Source organism: Sabethes cyaneus, chromosome 1, assembly GCF_943734655.1.
Source record: "Sabethes cyaneus chromosome 1, idSabCyanKW18_F2, whole genome shotgun sequence".
In the NCBI taxonomy this organism is placed as follows: Eukaryota; Metazoa; Arthropoda; class Insecta; order Diptera; family Culicidae; genus Sabethes; species Sabethes cyaneus.
In genome coordinates, this window is record NC_071353.1 from 141,758,118 (window position 1) to 141,776,383 (window position 18,266).

At 38.5% G+C, this 18,266-nt stretch overlaps 1 protein-coding gene across 1 annotated transcript; it reads left to right on the forward strand.

Moving 5' to 3' along the window:
- Positions 1-8,434: 8,434 nt before the first annotated feature.
- LOC128735013 (uncharacterized) lies at positions 8,435-16,994 on the forward strand. The gene is made up of 2 exons (XM_053829468.1): positions 8,435-8,717; positions 16,411-16,994. The coding sequence occupies exons 1-2, from the start codon at positions 8,435-8,437 to the stop codon at positions 16,992-16,994; spliced, it is 867 nt and encodes a 288-aa protein (XP_053685443.1).
- The last annotated feature ends 1,272 nt before the right edge of the window (positions 16,995-18,266 follow it).

The following is an 18,266-nucleotide window of genomic DNA, read 5'->3' on the forward strand; positions in this document are numbered from 1 at the left end:
TTATTGCTTTCCCTTTCGCCGAATGCCGAAGTTGCGTGCGTCGTCGCGTCGTTTTTGCCTATCGCGATTCCATTTATCGTACTTAACCTTTAACTCCGCCGGTTGGACTGACTTTGGGTCGGTGGTAATTTGTGAATCCAAAAGTAATCATCGCCAAAAGCAAAAAACGGGGTCCTTCTAGCCATCCTAGCCATCGCATCGTGTGTGCCCTGCTCAACCACCCCTTCTGCTCGCTGATTCGATTACAGCTGAGGTACATTTTGCATCAGCAATTGATAGAGGAGATGGCCACCGGCAAGGATAAGTCTTCATCGAAGAAGTATTTACTATGTGTTGATGAAAACGGTGATTTTTTCCAATAAACAAAACGCCGAAAATGGCTATGAAATTCAGCAATGTCTTCAGATATTTCAACTTCTTCCCTTACTTTTGATAATTTCGAAGTTTTGTTCTCATTTACAATCAAATGTCAGAATAACAAGCATACTATGAATGGAATCCCTAAAATATGCTCAACTGTCTCGATACTGTTGTCACCGAGAGCAAAACTGATCACACGGAAACATTCACCATACGGTTTCCTCTGCATATAAATTTGCTCGTTTTACGATTAACAAAGTAGAAAACAACCATTTTTCTATTGACCACGTCAATTAGCCAAACTGTTAACACAGGACTGGGGCTAAATTAGAACAAAACAAGACAAAAATAGAAATTTTTATACAAAATTCGGATAAAAACAGAACAAAACCAAGGCAAAATAAGTGTCAAAATACAAAAATTGGCCTGAACTGGGACGAAATCAAAACAAAGTGTACGTAATATGCTTTAGCTTAGAAGAATTTAACACATAGAAAGAAAATTACCATTTGACTTCACGTCATACATCCGGTTCGTAACCAACAGTTCAAATTTGAAGCACAAAGTCGAAAAGATGTAAGGCAGAAAGACAAAAAGTAAGGCACAAAGTAGTCAAAGCAGCAAGAGAGAAAAAATGAGACCAAAGCAAAAAAAAACGGAAAGGAGCACGAAAAACACGTTAAAAATTGGACAAATAGGATTCGAAAAGAGTAAAACACGCGGTAGAGTGAAAAAGAAGAAAAACTGAAATAAAATGAAACGAAAAACTATATAGAAAACGTAACATAATGAAAGGGAAGATAAGACCCCAAAAAGAGAAAAAAATGGAAAAAAGTGTTTGAGAGAAAAAAAAGAAAGAAAAAGAGGACAAGAGAAAAAAATGGATACAAAAGGAAACCAACGGAATAAAAGAGAAGGAAAAGAAAACAGAAATTACGGGAGCTGGAGAAATAATACCAGAAAGGGAAGAAAATCGAGATGAAAAGTGACAACGGATCAGGAACGGAAAAGAAAAACCGAACATGACAGAAAAGGAGGGCATAATAAAAGGAAGAACTGTACAAACGAAAACAAAAAGAATGGAAAAAGATTAAACAAAACCGAATAATGACAATAAGCGAACAGGAAAAGAGAAAAATGAGGAGAACCTCGGGATAGTAATAGAAAAGAAAGAGGAAACAGCACACAGAAAAAGAGAAAAACGAGAGCAAAAGGTAAAGTAAAGGAAAACGAAACAAAAAACAAGTAAAATCAAAAGACAAAAGAAGCGGGAGAGAAAAAGAAACCCGATAGAGAAAAGGTGAAAAACGTGAAATAGGTGAGGTTAGGGATTAGGTAGAGAGCCCCGAGAAGGGATATATGAAAAAAGGCGTTGTTTTTCTTCCGTTGTAGGAATTTTCAGAGAGCATCGTCAGAGTTCAGAGGGCATCTATAGAGTAGGGCGAAGCATAAGTGCGATATTTGAAGTTGTCATCAATTTTCGTGAGATATAAAGAAGGACATCAACATAATATATTTTATAGTGATGCAGTAGCTCAATGTCTTCACATTCAGCTATAAATCATCTGCGGTAATAGTGTTTTGCAAAATAAATTCTTCTTTCTTCTGATCAAGTGCAGATTCGCACTTTAATCCCACTAGCGGGGCAAAAGTTCGAAGCTAGAATGCATGAAATGAAAGCCCAGCAGTAGCTAACAAAACCATATTATCATCAATCTGCGTTATGTTTCGGTAAGGAATATTCTCAATTTGCACCTTTTCTATTTTGCGCTGGTGTATTGCAGCCTTCGTTAGATCGAAACTTTTCCAAACGTTTGTTTTTTGTTTCATCAGCGGAAACACATTGTTTTGCTTCGGCCAACATCTGTAGAGCACACAGTTTTCTGCAGATCTTTCATTTCAAGGATCTGTAACATAGTGCCTAAAGCTGTATATAATTAGCTATACATTTTGCCTCGTCCATGAATCGCACTTTTGCCCCGTCCGTGAATCGAACTTTTACCCCGCTAGGCGCTTGACGGGGTTAGAATAAATTACGGAAAAGCGAAATATATTTTGTAAATTATTTTCGCCGTATTTTCAAAACAGATATGTGAGTGATGTAAAACGCTGCTACAAATTTTCAACACGTAATATCCTCCTGTTGATATCGTATTTGCCGTATAACGAAAAATTACATCAAAACCGCCCTAAAATAACATTTGCACATAACTCAGCAACTATGCTTCGTAAGCAACCAAAGTTTTCGTTAGATTCAAGCTGTCAAAATAGTCACCCATCCATGCCAATGTAAAAAATTTACTCGGAATCTGCACCGATAAATTATTGTATCGCACTTTTACCCGCATCGCACTTTTACCCCTCCTTACTCTATTATAATTATAGTCTAGTTGAGCCCGAATCTTACGATCCGGAAAACATAAATGTCTGTTCAGAATTCCGAAAACTGCGGATACATTCCATTGGCCAGTGTTTGTGAAGATGTTTAATCTTTGTATTAGCTCTTTGAGTTCTTATATTGCATAACATAGCTCTAAGATGTTGTACATAAAAGAGTCATAGTCGTATTGGATTTTATTTAAGGCCTTTACAATTTTTAAAAGTTTTTGTCCCTCCGGTGTTGGGCCACTGAAGGGGGGGGGGGGGGCGAAAAAAAACAAAGTGAATTTTTTAATCGAGAAAAAAAAATTTGGACGCATTTTTATTTTAAGTTCAAACGTGAAAACCAAATCTATTCTTGCTTTTAATATATACGTTATTAATTTCCATGCAAAAATCTACAAAAAAAAGACAAAAACGAAAGATAATTTTTTTGACCGATTTTCGGAAATTCCGCTGTTTGAATTTCCATTTCTATTTCATGCTAGAAGCGTCACTCAACTCGTAAACTCATTTTTCAAGTTTTTCAGGATGTAGAGCCCACAGACACTTGATTTTATCAAAAAAAATTAACTCATATCCTACAAATTATTTTTTGCCCCCCGATTTTTCAAGCCAATTTCCAAGGGGGGGGGGTGACAAAAACTTTTGAAATGATTTGCAATGGCCTAACTGAATAAAAACTTCTGGCTGTTTGCAACATTTATGTAGTCTGATTAGAGTAAAGAGTAAAATTCTTGATCGTTTACTATCATTAACTCATTTTTTAAAATTTTGCGACTTGATCCGGTCTGATTTAACACCGACCATATGATATCGTGACAAGCAATCGAGTTGAGCTGGCGAGTCGGGCAGTCGAATCAAGCAATCGTGTCAAGCAGTTGGGTCGAGCAGTCAAATCGAGCAGTTAAATCAAGTCTGTTCAGTCAAGCAGTCCGGTCGAGCAGTTGAGTAGAGCACTCGAGTCAAGCAGTTGAATCGAGTGGTCGAGTCGAGGCGTCAATTCGAACAGATAAATCGAGCAGTCCAGTCGAGCAGTTTAATCGAGCAGTTATGTCGAGTAGTCCAGTCGAGCACTTGGGTCGAGCAGTCGAATCGAATGGTTTAGTCAAGCAGTTGGGTCAAGCGGTTAAGTCGAACAGTTGGGTCGTGCAGTTTTTTCGAGCATTCTAGTCGAGCAGTTCATTCTAGCATTTGAGTCGAGCAGTTCATTCGAGCAGTCGAGTCGAGCAGTTGAGTAGAGTATTCCAGTCGAATGGTTTATTCGAGCAGTTGAGTCGAGTAGTCCAGTCGAGCAGTTGAATCGAGCAGTTAAGTCGAGCTGTCGAATCAAACAGAAGTCAAGCAGTTGAGTCGAGCAGTCAAATCGAGTAGTTAAGTCGAGTAGTCCACTCGAGCAGTTAAATCGAGCTGTTCAGTAAAGCAGTCAAGTCGATCTGTCCAATCAAGCAGATGAATCGAACAGTTCAGTCGAACAGTTCAACTAAGCAGTGCAGTCGAGCAATCAAATCGAACAGTCTAATCGACCAGTCCAGTCGAGCAATCTAGTCAACCAGTTGAGCAATCGAGCAGTCCAGCAGTCGATCAGTGAGGTGACTGAAAATACAGCCCATTGCTACGAGAGCATGACGTCCTGTCAGGGACCTGTTTTTAGTTACCGATAAGCCTCTTATGTCGTCCTGTCAGAGACCTGGTTTTCGGTACAGACATAAGCCTCTTATATAAATAGAAGATGCAAACTGGCTACGTTATAGAAGGAGAAGCTGTCAGGGTATCATAACTCCAAATTGCCCGGATGTTTCTTCATCAAACTTGGCGCAAATGTTGCTTAGCATAAAAAAATCAGTACAGTACATCAGTAAGAGTCGACAAAGGGGGAGGTCCAAATAAGTAAAAGGGTATACGTTTCCCTTGCATTACGAACGATATCAGTTATACAATAAACAAATAAACAAGTGGCTGAACGACAAGAGGGAATTTCTGAAATGGAGGAATAGGGTAGGCATTGACAAGGGAGAGGCTTTATCTCGCTTTATAGAGGTTACTGAAAAGAAGACGGACTTACAAGTGGCCGAGGAACAACCGGAGTGGAGAGCTGACAAGGGGTAGACACATTCAAATGAAGAAAAAGCAGTTTGTTTCTTGCATTATGAGAATTTTCGTTACCGTCATCCGGGGCGAGATTGTGCCAAAAAACATATGTTTTTGGTCTTTAGCTCAGTATACACACAATTTAGGAATTAAGTTGATTTCAAACCTGTCAATATATACTAAATTGTTCAATTAGCAACTACCGTAGAGATGGTTTAGTTACAAAGAAACCAAATTTTACTAGAAGTGCATGAACTTTGGCAGAATCTCACCCCTTCTAGGGGGTGACATTGTGCCAAAAACATAAAATTGAGCTAAAAACCTAAACAATGAACATTAGCATGTTTATAAACAATACACATAAATATCAGTATAAAGTAGTTCATGTGGGGCCATCCATGAACTAAGTGGACTATTAGGGGCAGGAGGTCGGCCAAAAACAACGCATCGTGCAAAAAGTATGAACGAAAATAATACGGGGAGATCTGAAATAACTAAAAATGAGTTTGCGGTCAATGGACAGCCTTTATATAGCTAGTAGCGTTTCTAGGGTTAACAAGGGGGAGATATACGAAGCGCGTGTATCCTAAGGGGCATACCTATTTGATCATTTAACAAAAGTAACCATTACTTCATTCGAGGACCCGTGGCCGCAGAACATGTGGCCTATCCCACCCCCCTCCCCCCTCCTTAAAACTGGCAGTTTATACACGGTATAATATATTCGTCTTACATTAGAGTGTTTATTCAAAGCATCTGAAATTTCCTGAAAAAAAGTAAAAATTAGTTTAAATTACTGACCAGACCTATGATGTTGTTTGCTCCAAAATGGATGATGCAATCTAATCTGTCAAAATATTGTGCTCAGTAGTAAAGGATGTGAGTGTACTGGTGTACACTGACGTATTTTTGTTGTGTATGCGAAATCCACAAATTGGATCGATCATTATGACTTGACACAATCTCACCCCCGTGAAGCTCGAAAAGTACAAAGTTTCGAAAAATATAATTTTCGTAATCAAAACTTAGCCAACGCATAATAACCTTTCAATACGTAAATGATTAATTTATATACCTTCAAAATAGCAAGTTGATGCGATTTCTTGTTTGGGTTGGTTTATGGGGGACATTTTTTACAAGCGTTATTTCCGCGTATTTTTGATCGCGAACTTTGAAACCCTGTTTAGGCTAAATAGTTTGCTAATATTATCTGTGTTCCATTCTAAGTTATGAATAAATATGTTATTTTCATCATCATTTTGAATTTAGGTCACCAGTTTCTATAGATATAATAAATTTTCACAAATAAACATTTTTGGTTTTTGGCACAATCTCACCCCCGTGGCACAATGTCACCCCGGATGGCGGTACTATAACAGAAGTGACGGAGAGACAAAGGAACCCCGAGTAAGAACGGGCAATCAGCTAGTAAGGATATAAAAGCAGAAAAATGAAACAAATAACGGGTAAATGGAGCAAAAAAAGAAGAGAAAAATCAGTAATTTCTCCAAGGATTAAAATAAAACGGTACAACAGGAGAGAAGAAGAGGAAAAACAGGTGATAGAAATGGAAAACCAGAGAGCAAAGGGAAAAAAGAGAACCAAAAACAGAATAAACGTGATAGAAAAGAAGCAAAAAACTTGGCAACGAAGACGAAAAACGAAAAAGAAAGGAGACAAAAAGAATTATAAAAACCCGAAAATTGGAAACGAAAAAAGAAATTAGCGAAGTGAAAATACGGGAAATCGGAAAGAAAATTTCAAAACGAGTGAAAAACAAGAGCAACAATAGGATAAAAAATAAGAAAAAATTAAACTTTAAGGCTGCAAATCCACATTAGTCCACATTCAAGTCTAATTTGATGTCCAATGTCAAATACGATTTCAAGTCCAGTTCTCTAGTTCCAAATTTCTAGTCTCCACTTTGGTTTTAAGTTCAACTGTACCCAAGAGTCCGAAGTTTTTCAACATAATCGGACGGTTACATTTACCGTGCATTATTAGGTTAAAAAAGTCGTAAGTTCTGCTGAGTTTTTGATTAGGAAAAAAAATTTACCATCGAATCGTTCACTAATAGCGAATTCATAAATTAACCTGGCTCAGGTCGATTAGCACTCAGTTTTAATCGAGGTGCTGTCAAAGCGTTCATAAATTAACCGAGATTGCATCTCGGTTAAACTGACAGCATTCAGTTTGAAGCGCAGGTTAAAACGGTCTTGCATTACGATTTACGGGTCAATCTGTCAAACTGCCCGTATCGTTCACAAATTTCGGGTTCGAGTTAGCACGAACCCAGGTTAATTTATGAATTCGCCATAACATTGAAAATAATAATCGAATCTAATTATGAATTGCGTAAACATCCTTCGCCGTTTATCGCAATCTACCAACACAACATTTGAAGCATCGTCATAGCAACCCCGTCGCTAACGACGTAGAAACCGAAAATAACTTCACTTGTTTTTCATATTGCACTGACTGACTGACGCTGCGCTGGCTGGCTGGCTGACTGACTGTTATCAAACCAAAACTCCCCAAGCTGAAGCACCTCGTGAAGCCATCATCGTGAGCGACGGGAAGTGTCATAAATTACCTCCGCAGCCAATAATGTAGGCCATCATCGCACATGCATGCATGCATCATTTGCGTCGTTCGCCAATATCCGCATGCAAGTCGAGTGTGAGTGTGGCGGCAGCGACGGCGGCAGACGCCGTACCACGTGCGTCAATGGACGCAGCTCTTGCAATCCCACAGCCTCCCACAACACAGCACAACAAAACCCACTGATCTACTGGCAGGCTGGCTGGCAGTAAAAGCGCGATCCAAAGAAAGGGGGAAAACACTCTTCCTTTCTGCTGTGTAGCACGACGCGACGGCCTACGGAGCCAGGATTAGCTCTCGACCGAAGAAAACCGGCTGCGCCGGCTCTCTCACTCTCAAACACTCTAGCCAATCTCTGAATTCCAAGGGGGTCCCAAGGTAGGCAGATAAAGTGAACGTAAATGTTTACAATCGTTGCGCTTGGCGACCGCTGCGCTGCGCGGTCTTCTGGTCGTGTGCCTCTCTCGAAGGCGCGCGAGATGATGCTTGTTTTTTTTGTGTTTTGTTTTGTTTTGTTTGATCGGTCGCATGAGTCCTCCCTTCCCCGTCGTTGGGGTAGTCTTCCGAAAGTCTTCTCCGGCAAGATCTCTCGACGTTCGATCGGTCGGTCGGTCCAATGGTGGTTGCGACTGCAGATTTTCGTGTGATGGCCTTTTGCTTCCTCTCTCTCTCTCTTGTTGTTGTTGTTGCTACTGCTACTGAGGCTGGCGGGTGCTTCTGCTGGCTGGTTACTTTTTGGGGTCCCAAACTCTCCGCAGAAGCTCCCTCATCATTCGCGCCTCCATTATTAAAGGTATTAAGGGTATAAATTTGATTACACCGCACCGAGTCAACGTCAGTCATCTGTTTGCATTTCACGGATCAACATCAACCGAACTAACCAACCAACCAAGAAGCCGAAAAAGGTTGAAGTAAAAGTGCAACCACAGTGGGGTTACCAAAAAAACATTAGTTAGTTGATCCTGATTCTGAAACGAACGAAGCACACACTAATTGTCAAAGGATGAGAGCCTTTGTGCTGGTGAGCTGCTGTTTGGCCCTGGCTTCCGCACGACCGGAAGCGGGTTACTCATACAATCGTCCTTCATCTGGCGGAGGCTCTCATGGAGGCGGCCACGGTGGTGGCGGCGGCGGTGGCTACTCGGGTGGCCACGGAGGCGGCCACGGCGGTGGCGGCTCGTTCAGCTCCGGCGGCGGAGGCTCGTTCGGCGGTGGTTCCTTCGGCGGCGGCGGCATCGGCGGTGGTAGCAGCGGATTCTCGTCCTTCGGCGGTAGTGGATTTGGAGGTGTGTTGAGTGTTGAGTTTTAATGGGTTCTTTTTTTTTTTTGTTGTTGTTTGGATGTGGTAATGGACTTTAAGATCGACTCGAGATGATCTTGTGACTTGTTCAAACTAGTGCAGTGCGCATTTATGTAATTTTTGCTGCGGGAAAGTGGAAATTAAATTTCCAGTTAATGAACAAAAATTGGACCTAACACTGACGTTGTGAAAATCTAAATACGAAGAACAAAAGTGTTTCGTGCAACACTTGGAAACAAGTGGAAGAACATTGAATGAAGGCATCTCACCAATGGACTTGAGAATTGCAAAAGTTGGCTCTAAAGAGTTCAACAAATCTGCACATGATTGTGGTTTAACTAACAGTAACACGAACACCGATTCCGTAACATAAAGTTTGCAGTTATCTCGAACAATAAAAACTGCTGCGGTAGAAATTGAAAGTTGAATACAATTTTAACAACTGCATTTCTAAATGCTGTTCCCGGTTAACAATAGACTGGTATGATGTAATTTGGAAAAAAAACGCCAACGTCGCAAACCGAAGTTGACATTAATTTGATCGGAACAATTTGTTTCGCTCATATAAATTATTACAAACGTGCTCGAGGGGTAGTGCAAAATTAGATTCCTGCCATACACACATGCCTCACACTGATTGTGCTTGAAGCTTCGAGAAATTAATCCACCAATTGGACCACATTAACCACATCGTTTACTCCGCTCAATCATCATATTTCAGTGATGTCGATAATAATAATCGATTACCCATAACGAGCGCTCAAACTTTGCGGTGTCGCTCGGTTGAAAATATTTCTGTGGCAGTGGAGTTTACCCACATTGATTTTATGTCGATCGAAAACTAACGATGTTAAGCATTAGGTTAGGTTGGATAAACGGAGCGGAAGTAAAAATTCGCATATTTGACTGGTTCATATTTGTTCTAAGCAGTGTATATGATGAGGTCTACCAACATCAATTTCAATCTGAGGGTTATCACTCTGAAGAAATTCGAGGGTGTCCTTGCGAACAACGAAAAATGTTGAATTGACGGGTGTCTCTGATTATGATTTTATTCACTGGCACTGTACGAAATGGTACAGTGAAAAAAATGAAATTGGTAAAATCTTAACCCGAAGAGAATGAGAAAATGGTGTCCTAAAATTTTCTTGTTACTGAATACAGCCAGAAATACTATTAAGCCGGTAAAATATTGATACTTGTCGTACCAAAAAAAAATACTTTTTTAGGAATTTTCACAAATTTCTATTGTCCATTTTGAAAGTTTTTAAAGAAAGTCATCAGTTAACGAATATTATTTATACTTTCATTCAGTGAATTTTACCGCCTTAAAAGTCTTAACATTTGAAATATTTTTTAATTCTTTTTGAATGGAATATTTCTTGAAATATATTTTAGGAACTGACTCCTGAATTTCGACTGTAACCACTAGCGTGCCCAGCCATTGAAAAAAGGTGTAGCACCCAACCTTTCAGAAGAGTGTTTTGGCCTGAAAAAAACGGAGTAATCATAGTTTGGCGAATCTACAACTATAACTTATCGCAAAAAGACCTACCAATTAGGTTGAAAACTTCAAACTTTAGGATGCAATTGGATTTAAAATCAAAATCCAAATCGGACTAGAAATTAAAGTTAGAACTAGACTAATTGAAGTTGAAATTTGACTTAAAGTCGGACGGGACATAGAGCATAAAGTTGAACTTAAAATTGAACTTGAAATTTGACTTGAAATCTGAGGGGAAATGGACCAAAGTAGGCCCTAAAATGAGACATTATGTTGAACTTGAAATCAGGCTAAAATTGGACTTACAATTGCCCTTGAAATCAGACTTGAAATTGGTGAAGTTGCAATTGGAATTAAATTAGACATAAAACAGAACTAGCAATTGGACTAAAATGGGACTTGCAGTGGATCGTGAAATTGAGCTTGATATTAAACTTGCTATTAGGCTTAGAATTGGGCGTAAAATTGAGAGAAATTTTCATGATAAATTTGATTTAAAATTAAAATTGAAGTTCGACTGAAATTGTTCTTGAAATCGGACTTGAAATTAAATATCAAATTGGGCATAAATTTAAAATAATTTGAAACGGACGAAGTTTTACGTCCAATTGGACCGGAAACTGCACTTGAAATTTTGTATTTGTATTTGTAATCCTCCTCCAAAATAGACTTGAAATTTGCTTTAAAATTTGACTTGAGACTGGATCTATTTTTACGCAGTTAATTTACATCTCGCAGAAATACCGAACTATTGAATTTGCAACTCATAACTTCCCGGTTGCACCCTTAGGAATTATTTTGTTATACTGTTTTGACTCAAACTTCGAACACTTTAGAATAAAAGGCTCGTTAGTACTGCCAATAGGATAAAATCACCACCGTATTCGTTAGAATGTCCTCTATCCAGTGAGGTATGACATTAAACTTTAGGACTTCTTCTTGTACGAACTCAGCAAGCGCTGAAAAAAGTGGGAACTCAAATTTTCACTTAGTTTGCCTCTTCTTAGCGTTTCGTGTAAAAGTTTTTCGTTTGCATTTTTTTAACAATTTTAGATCGTTTACCTTCCTTTTTCGTGATTATCAGATACGTGTAAGGTGAGGCAAGGTGTCTATTCAAACATTAGTAAAGATATTAGCAAAATTTAAATGTTCGGAGGTGTGATTCAAGCTTCGCACAATCATAAATAATATCAGGTGCTTTTAGGTTCTACCTATAAAAAATGAATTGTCTTCAGAATAAAGTTATATAAATTTAATGTGCTTTAGATGTTTAACATGAAATTCGAAAATAATAACAATTAACTAAGGTATGTTGCTGCTTCGACGTAATTACCTATTTCCGTCCTATCCAACACAAATTATTAAAAATATCGGCATTTTTATGAAACACAATGCAAAACTAGTTATTCCCTAATATTTTAGTTTGTTGTCTATCGTACGCGATCAATCAAAGTGAGCTGAGATCGATTTAAATGCTTTTTATTATTAAAGAGTTCCTACCAATCAAATTTCCAACGTTTTATCGTGCGACCAAGAAGAAAATGTCGACTAATCGTTTTAATTTCCGTCATTCATAAATGAAAACAACTCACGCATGGCATTGTCGTTATTCTACAGCCAGGAAAACTTGTCTGACCTGCAGAAATTTTGCAGAATAACATTTGTCATGCCGTCCTACACAAATACATGCGCGTTAGCTTCGTAAACGTTGTTGCGATTTTTAGTTCGGACGATGAAAAACTTGGTGGGCGGATTTTAAAACGGTACGACGAATTTAAGAAATAAGGTCGGTTGCGTAATTTCAATAATTTGCTTTAATAATTGCTTTTCAGTGATTTCAAAGTTCACGGATCGGAAGGTAAATGTGTTTTAGTCAAATCAGCACAAGAACTTTTGGAGTATTCATTAAATCCATCCAACAAATGATGAAAATGAGAATGGCTTTACTTACTACGACGGGAATTAGAAATAAACCCTATCACAAGTCTGGATTTAAACTAATTTTTGCGTGAAAAAGCCAAATCATACTTAAAAAGACAGTGTTTATTAAAAAGTATATAATTTCACTCAATTAAGTTGAAGGGCACGATAAACGTTAATATTTATCAAAATTCTATGAATGTTTGATGCCTGAAATAGAAATATTCGAAGTTTGAATATCGGCCATGAAAGTGTTCGAAGTTTGAAACGGAACGGTACATTGAATTCATGACATTTCTTAGAAAATGCAGGGCACGTGCTCCAGTGTCCAACTCCTTTCAGACTGCTTTTATCCGTTTTGGACTATTCTTGGACTCTATTATTATTAGAACTTGTTGATTCTTTTCGGTGAAAATCAAGAACTGTTGATTTGGTGTGACGTTTCTGCCTACTGTTTTCCTTCGGCCATCTTCAGACGTAATAACGTAATAATTGGTTGTGAATGATGATGCAGAATTGACGCGTTATTACGTCTGAAGATAGCCGAAGGAAAACAGTAGGCAGAAACGTCACACCAAATCAACAATTCTTGATTTTCATCGAAAAGAATCAACATTTTCTAATAATATCAGTGTCACGGTGAACTAAATAAGCAAATAAATTATCTTGTGAATTATGTTTTACACTTTTTGAAGTTCTTTTGAAATGATTTTTGTAATATTTTTGGATGGATTTTATAATTTGTGCTCTTCTTGGAATTATTTTGATTCTTTTTGGATTCTTTCCGAAGTATTTTTGGATTCCTTCTAGACTTTTCTGAACTCTTTTTTGGCCTCTTTTGTAATCTTTAAGTTTAATTCCACAGCTTTGCTTTTTTAGTAATCTTTTCAGACGTTTGAGACTTATTTTGTCCTTTTAGATGCTTTTTGGAGTTCTTTTAGGCGCTTTTTACAATCTTTTTTAACCCTTTTTGGACTAATTTTGAGTTATTTGAACTTTTATAGATACTTTTATAGTTTGATTTTTATAGGCTTGGACTCTTTTGAACTCTTTTTAAACAATTGATGAAATATTTTTGCGTTTTTGAGACTTATTTTGAATTGTTTATGAACACTTGTGGTCTCTTTAACGAGTTTTCTGGACTCTTTTAGGACACTTTCAGAACTCTTTTAGAGTTCTCGAGAAATGTTTTTATAAAGTTTTGGTATTCTGTTCAGACTGCACATTCTTTCTAGACACCTTTGAACTCCTTCTAAACTCTGTTAAGATTCCTTTATCACACTTTTTAACCGCCCAGTTAAAAAGCCAATCGTCGTGTGTTCGAATCTCAGCTTGGCCGTGCTACTTAGCGTGATTAGGATCGTTGCACTAGCCCCGCAATTGTATCTACTCTAATAAACGACTGTGAAGTCTCTCGATAGAAGGGTACTGCCTTAAAAGACGTTTATACCCAAAGCTTTGCTTTTTTTACACTTTTCGAACTCCTTTTGGGCTCTTTAAAATCTTTTCCAGATCCTTTTTGGGGCTCCATTTGAATTTTATTTGAATTCTTTTCGGACTCTTTCTAGATTTTTTTTGGACTCGGTTCGGACTCTATTTGGATCTTTTTGAACATTTCTTGAATTCTTCTTTTAACGTTTTTTGAACTTGAACTTTTTGCACTTTTTTGAACTCTTTTCGGACATTTTTTGGATTTTTATAATATTTTTCTAGCCTTGTTTTGACTTTCGTTGAACACTTCACTAGTTTGTGATTCTTTTTGGACTAGTTTTGAACTTTACTTGAACCCTTTTTTAGCCGCCCAATTAGCTTCGAGGTACGATGTGGGTCTAACAAACCAGTCGTCGTATGTTCGAGGCGGTGCTGCTAGATAGAGTCAGTAGGATTTTTGCACAGGCCCCGTAACTGTCCTTTACTCTAACGGCCGGCCGCGAAGTCTGTCGATAAAGAAGGCTTCCAGTAAACCACAAATCGTATATCAATATATGAAAATAATCTTAAATGTCTCTAAACAAGATTGAAATCGTACACAAAGCTTATTAAATCGCACCCCAGTTTATATTCAATCGTACAAAATGATGACGACTAATTTACATACGATTTTCATCACAGAATTGTATAGCATTATGAAACTAATCATGTTGAGTCGGATCTCATCGTATACAAATACTTATGAATGTGAATTGTTTACGAATAATCTGCAGTGCATATATCGCCTCCAACATAGTACGCATATGTTGGTTTCGTGCATCTAGTGCGATTTTTCAAGATATATATGAGTACATATATCTCATTTTTCACTTTGATATACGTACGAAAATGTTTACTGGGCTGGTCAAGTCGTAGAAAGACGTATTAGTCCAAGGCTTTGCTTTTATTGTACACTTTTTGAACCTATTTTGGGCTCTCTAAAACTTCTTTTTGAATCTTTTTTTAGCGTCATTCGGAAGCACATTTGGATTCTTTTTGGATTCCTTCTGGATTCTTTATGAGCGTTTTTTGGACTCTTTTTTGCCTTATATTTTGCACGTTTTTGAACTCCTTTTGGATTCCTTTCAGACAATTAACTTCTCTTGAACTTTATTTGAATTTTTTGTAGTATCTGTCTGAACTTTTTTGGATTTTCGTTGAACACTTTTCTTTACTAGTTTTTGGTTCTTTTTGGACTAGTTTTGGACTCTATTTGAACCCTTTTTGGTAATGTTTAGATTTCGTTTCTGTGTTTAGTGTGGCTTTTGGTTTTGAACAGTTGTTTGAATCTTTTTGGGTTCTTTCAAGTTTTATTTGGACTTCTTGTGGACTCTTTTTGGACTCTCTGGATCCATTTTGAACACTATTTTGATGGCTTTAGAAATTTGTAAACTCTTTTTGGACTCTCTAAGGAATCTTTTTAAATTACTTTTGAGCTCCTTTCGCACTGTTTAGACTCTTTAGACTTTTATATTTATTGTACAGTCATTTTTTAGTCATTTTCTAATGATTTGCTGGTTAATTAGCTTTATTCTAGCAATTGTTTAGCTACTTTATAGCTATTTCCAAGTCGTGCAATTGATTCAAAATTCAAGTCAAATTTGACTTGACTTCAAATTGGTCCTAATTTAAGTCGAATTTCAGGTCCAATCTCATTCCATTTCTAAGTCGAAAATCAATTAAAATTTCGTGTTCAATTCTAAGCCCAATCTCAAGTTTATTTTCGATGGGTGTATCCCATTACTCATACAGACGATATACACTTGGACATTACGGACGTTTGTCATTGTCATAATGGGCCTAATTAAATGATGTTTCTACAGGAGGAGAAGACTTGCGCACCCTGCAGTTCCTGGTGCTTTTGACGACGGGTCGGCGGCAACACTCTCGACCTGCGGCCGTCTCGCCCTAAATCATTTCTGGAATGTCATAAAATGATTATTAAGGAATTATGCCAAACGGTCCTTTATGACTATGCTAATGTTTTTTTTAGCCAACGGCATTATGCCAAATTACTATATGCAAAGTAGGCGGCCCCATGTAGTTGTTTTTATGCCAAGCGTCCATTATACCTAACGTCGCACTCTTCAAATGGATTTTTCGTGGATCCGAAAAAGAAGTGATCCAAAATTGGTGAAACAAACATAACAGCATTGGTGAAAACGCCTGCGCGTCGCAGTTGACAGTGAGAACTTGACAAAACTCGAGCAAATTATGCCAGATAGCAAGAAAACAAGGCTGGGTATTCGTATTCCGGCAGTGTCCTAATTCTTCGGTAGCTGTTGCTTTCGTCTCTTCACGAACTTAAAGACCAGTTACGTATAACGTAACGTCACAATTAATTCTAACTTATGTAAAAATGCATCCTTATTATCTTACAAATATGACGAAGCAACGCTATTTAGTCAAACCGGTTGTTTTAGTTCGAAGTCCTCGCACTTTCTGATAATATATCATCAGCGATTTCTGCACAAAGCCGGAAACAAGTTGCATTTCAACAGATGTATTATTGGTCTGGTATTTTGAATGATCCATGCCGAACGTTCTCAAGCGCGATCGAATACGACGGCCGAATGAATTTCTACTGAGGATGGGAGGAAAGGAATCCAAGTATTCAACGTCATAAAATCACATGATTCTTAAAACGTACTACTGAATAGCTTAGGAAGTCAAAAAGCTAAGAAACTAACACTTGTTGGTGGTCGAATTGTGGTGACGGGTTAAATCTGCTCTCTTTGTACGTCTCAAACTCAACCCCCTCTCTGCTCCCGCTCCACCCCCACAGGATCATCCTCGTTCAGCTCCGGTGGTGCCAGCTTCGGAGGTGGTAGCTTCTCCGGAGGCGGCGGCGGCGGTGGTGGTTTCGGCGGAGGCCAAGCCATCATCCAAAAGCACATCTACGTCCACGTACCGCCCCCAGAGCCAGAAGAGGTCCGCATCCAGCGGCCCATCTCCGTAGCTCCAGCCCAGAAGCACTACAAGATCATCTTCATCAAGGCTCCGTCTGCACCGGCCTACCAGGCCCCGCAGATCCCCCTGCAGCCACAGAACGAAGAAAAGACCCTCGTCTACGTGTTGGTCAAGAAGCCCGACGAACAGCAGGACATCATCATCCCAACTCCCGCACCGACGCAGCCCAGCAAACCCGAAGTCTACTTCATCAAGTACAAGACCCAGAAGGAATCCGGCGGTGGATTCTCCGGCAACGTTGGAGCCGGTTTCGGTGCCGACATTAGCGGTTCTATTGGCGGTGGTCACGATAGCGGCATCAGCGGCGGTGGACACGGAGGAGATGATCTCAGCAGCGGACACGGTGCCACGGCTCCGGCTGCCCAGTACGGACCGCCCGGCAAATCCGGACCATACTAAAGGACGACGGAACGCGCGGATTGAACGGCATAGAACGAAACGAATTGCGGACCACGTAGCTAGTCGAAAACAAATAAGAAGAAACGAAATCATTCACCCACACATACAAACGAACCAACAAAACGCATTCACACTAAACAGGCATTCGCTGCCGTTGATGTTCTGCTAGAGCCGGTTCCGGTTTCGCGGAAGACTCCGGAAGCTCAGCCGAAAAATCGGAAGGCCGAAGCCTCTGTTGTACATAGTTTTTCCTTCCTTAAGAAGAATACAAGGAAAAGTTTCTTAGAGCGTAGGATTAATTTTTACAACTTATTATATTTGTAATCTTGTTTTATTTTTAGAAAAAAAAAAAGCAATTACAACGGTGACAAATTTTAGAAAAAAAAACAATGATGATTTCGTTATTTGCTTAATGATGACATACTATTTATTTATTTATTTACTATTTGATGGGGCTTTCTTGATGATGACATACTTTCGAATGTTGTTCAGATTCATTTCGTCATTTCGTTTCAGCTTACGTCAAACTACAATTTAGGTATACTCCAATTGCTACCAGCATAATCATATTACATAATTGACAATAATAACATATTATTTGCGACTGATCTTGATTCGAGAAAAATAAAAAGTTAATCACAGTGATCGTAACCGTTTTAATGTCACATCACAACAGTCCAATTAGCTTAACTGCATAGCACCGTACATTCGTTGGAATATAAATAAATTGCAGTTCAACTTTTTTTTTTGCTCGTTAATTTGCGCAACTCCTCTTCTATAGTTGTGAGCGTTGTGTAACGTTCTCTTTCTTCGGTTTGGCTTGGTTTGGTTTGGTTTGGTGGCCCGACAACTTTGGTTTGGCTCACACACCCTTTTATCGAATTTTTATGCTGCTGAAATGCTGAGACACACAATTCACACCCGTTTCTTAGGAGAGCACACTCTGACTCAAAGGGGCGTTGTTTTCGATGTTTTTTTTGTTGTTGTTGCACCCTTTGACATAACAATAGTTTGTAAACACCGTGTTGCGCCGTTTAGTTTAGTTAGTTCAAAGTGGTTCAAAGCTGTTTATTTTTCCGCGCAGAAAAGCATGGTAGCCATAATAGTCTAGTATATTGGACAAAAATGACAATTATTATTTATTTTGACTTGTATTTTGACAATTTCAATTAAATTTTATTGAAATGTTAAATACTTATACCTAATTTCGTTTTTTATTATAAATCAATTTTCTTGCAAACTTTATATTTTAGTGTTTGCATCTCCAATTAA

Bases quoted from the DNA above. Each gene is read 5' to 3' on its own strand.
- LOC128735013 (XM_053829468.1), top strand. From the start codon at position 8,435: ATGAGAGCCTTTGTGCTGGTGAGCTGCTGTTTGGCCCTGGCTTCCGCA. The intron at 8,718-16,410 runs GTGTGTTGAGTG...CCACCCCCACAG, and splicing joins CGGCGGTAGTGGATTTGGAG to GATCATCCTCGTTCAGCTCC.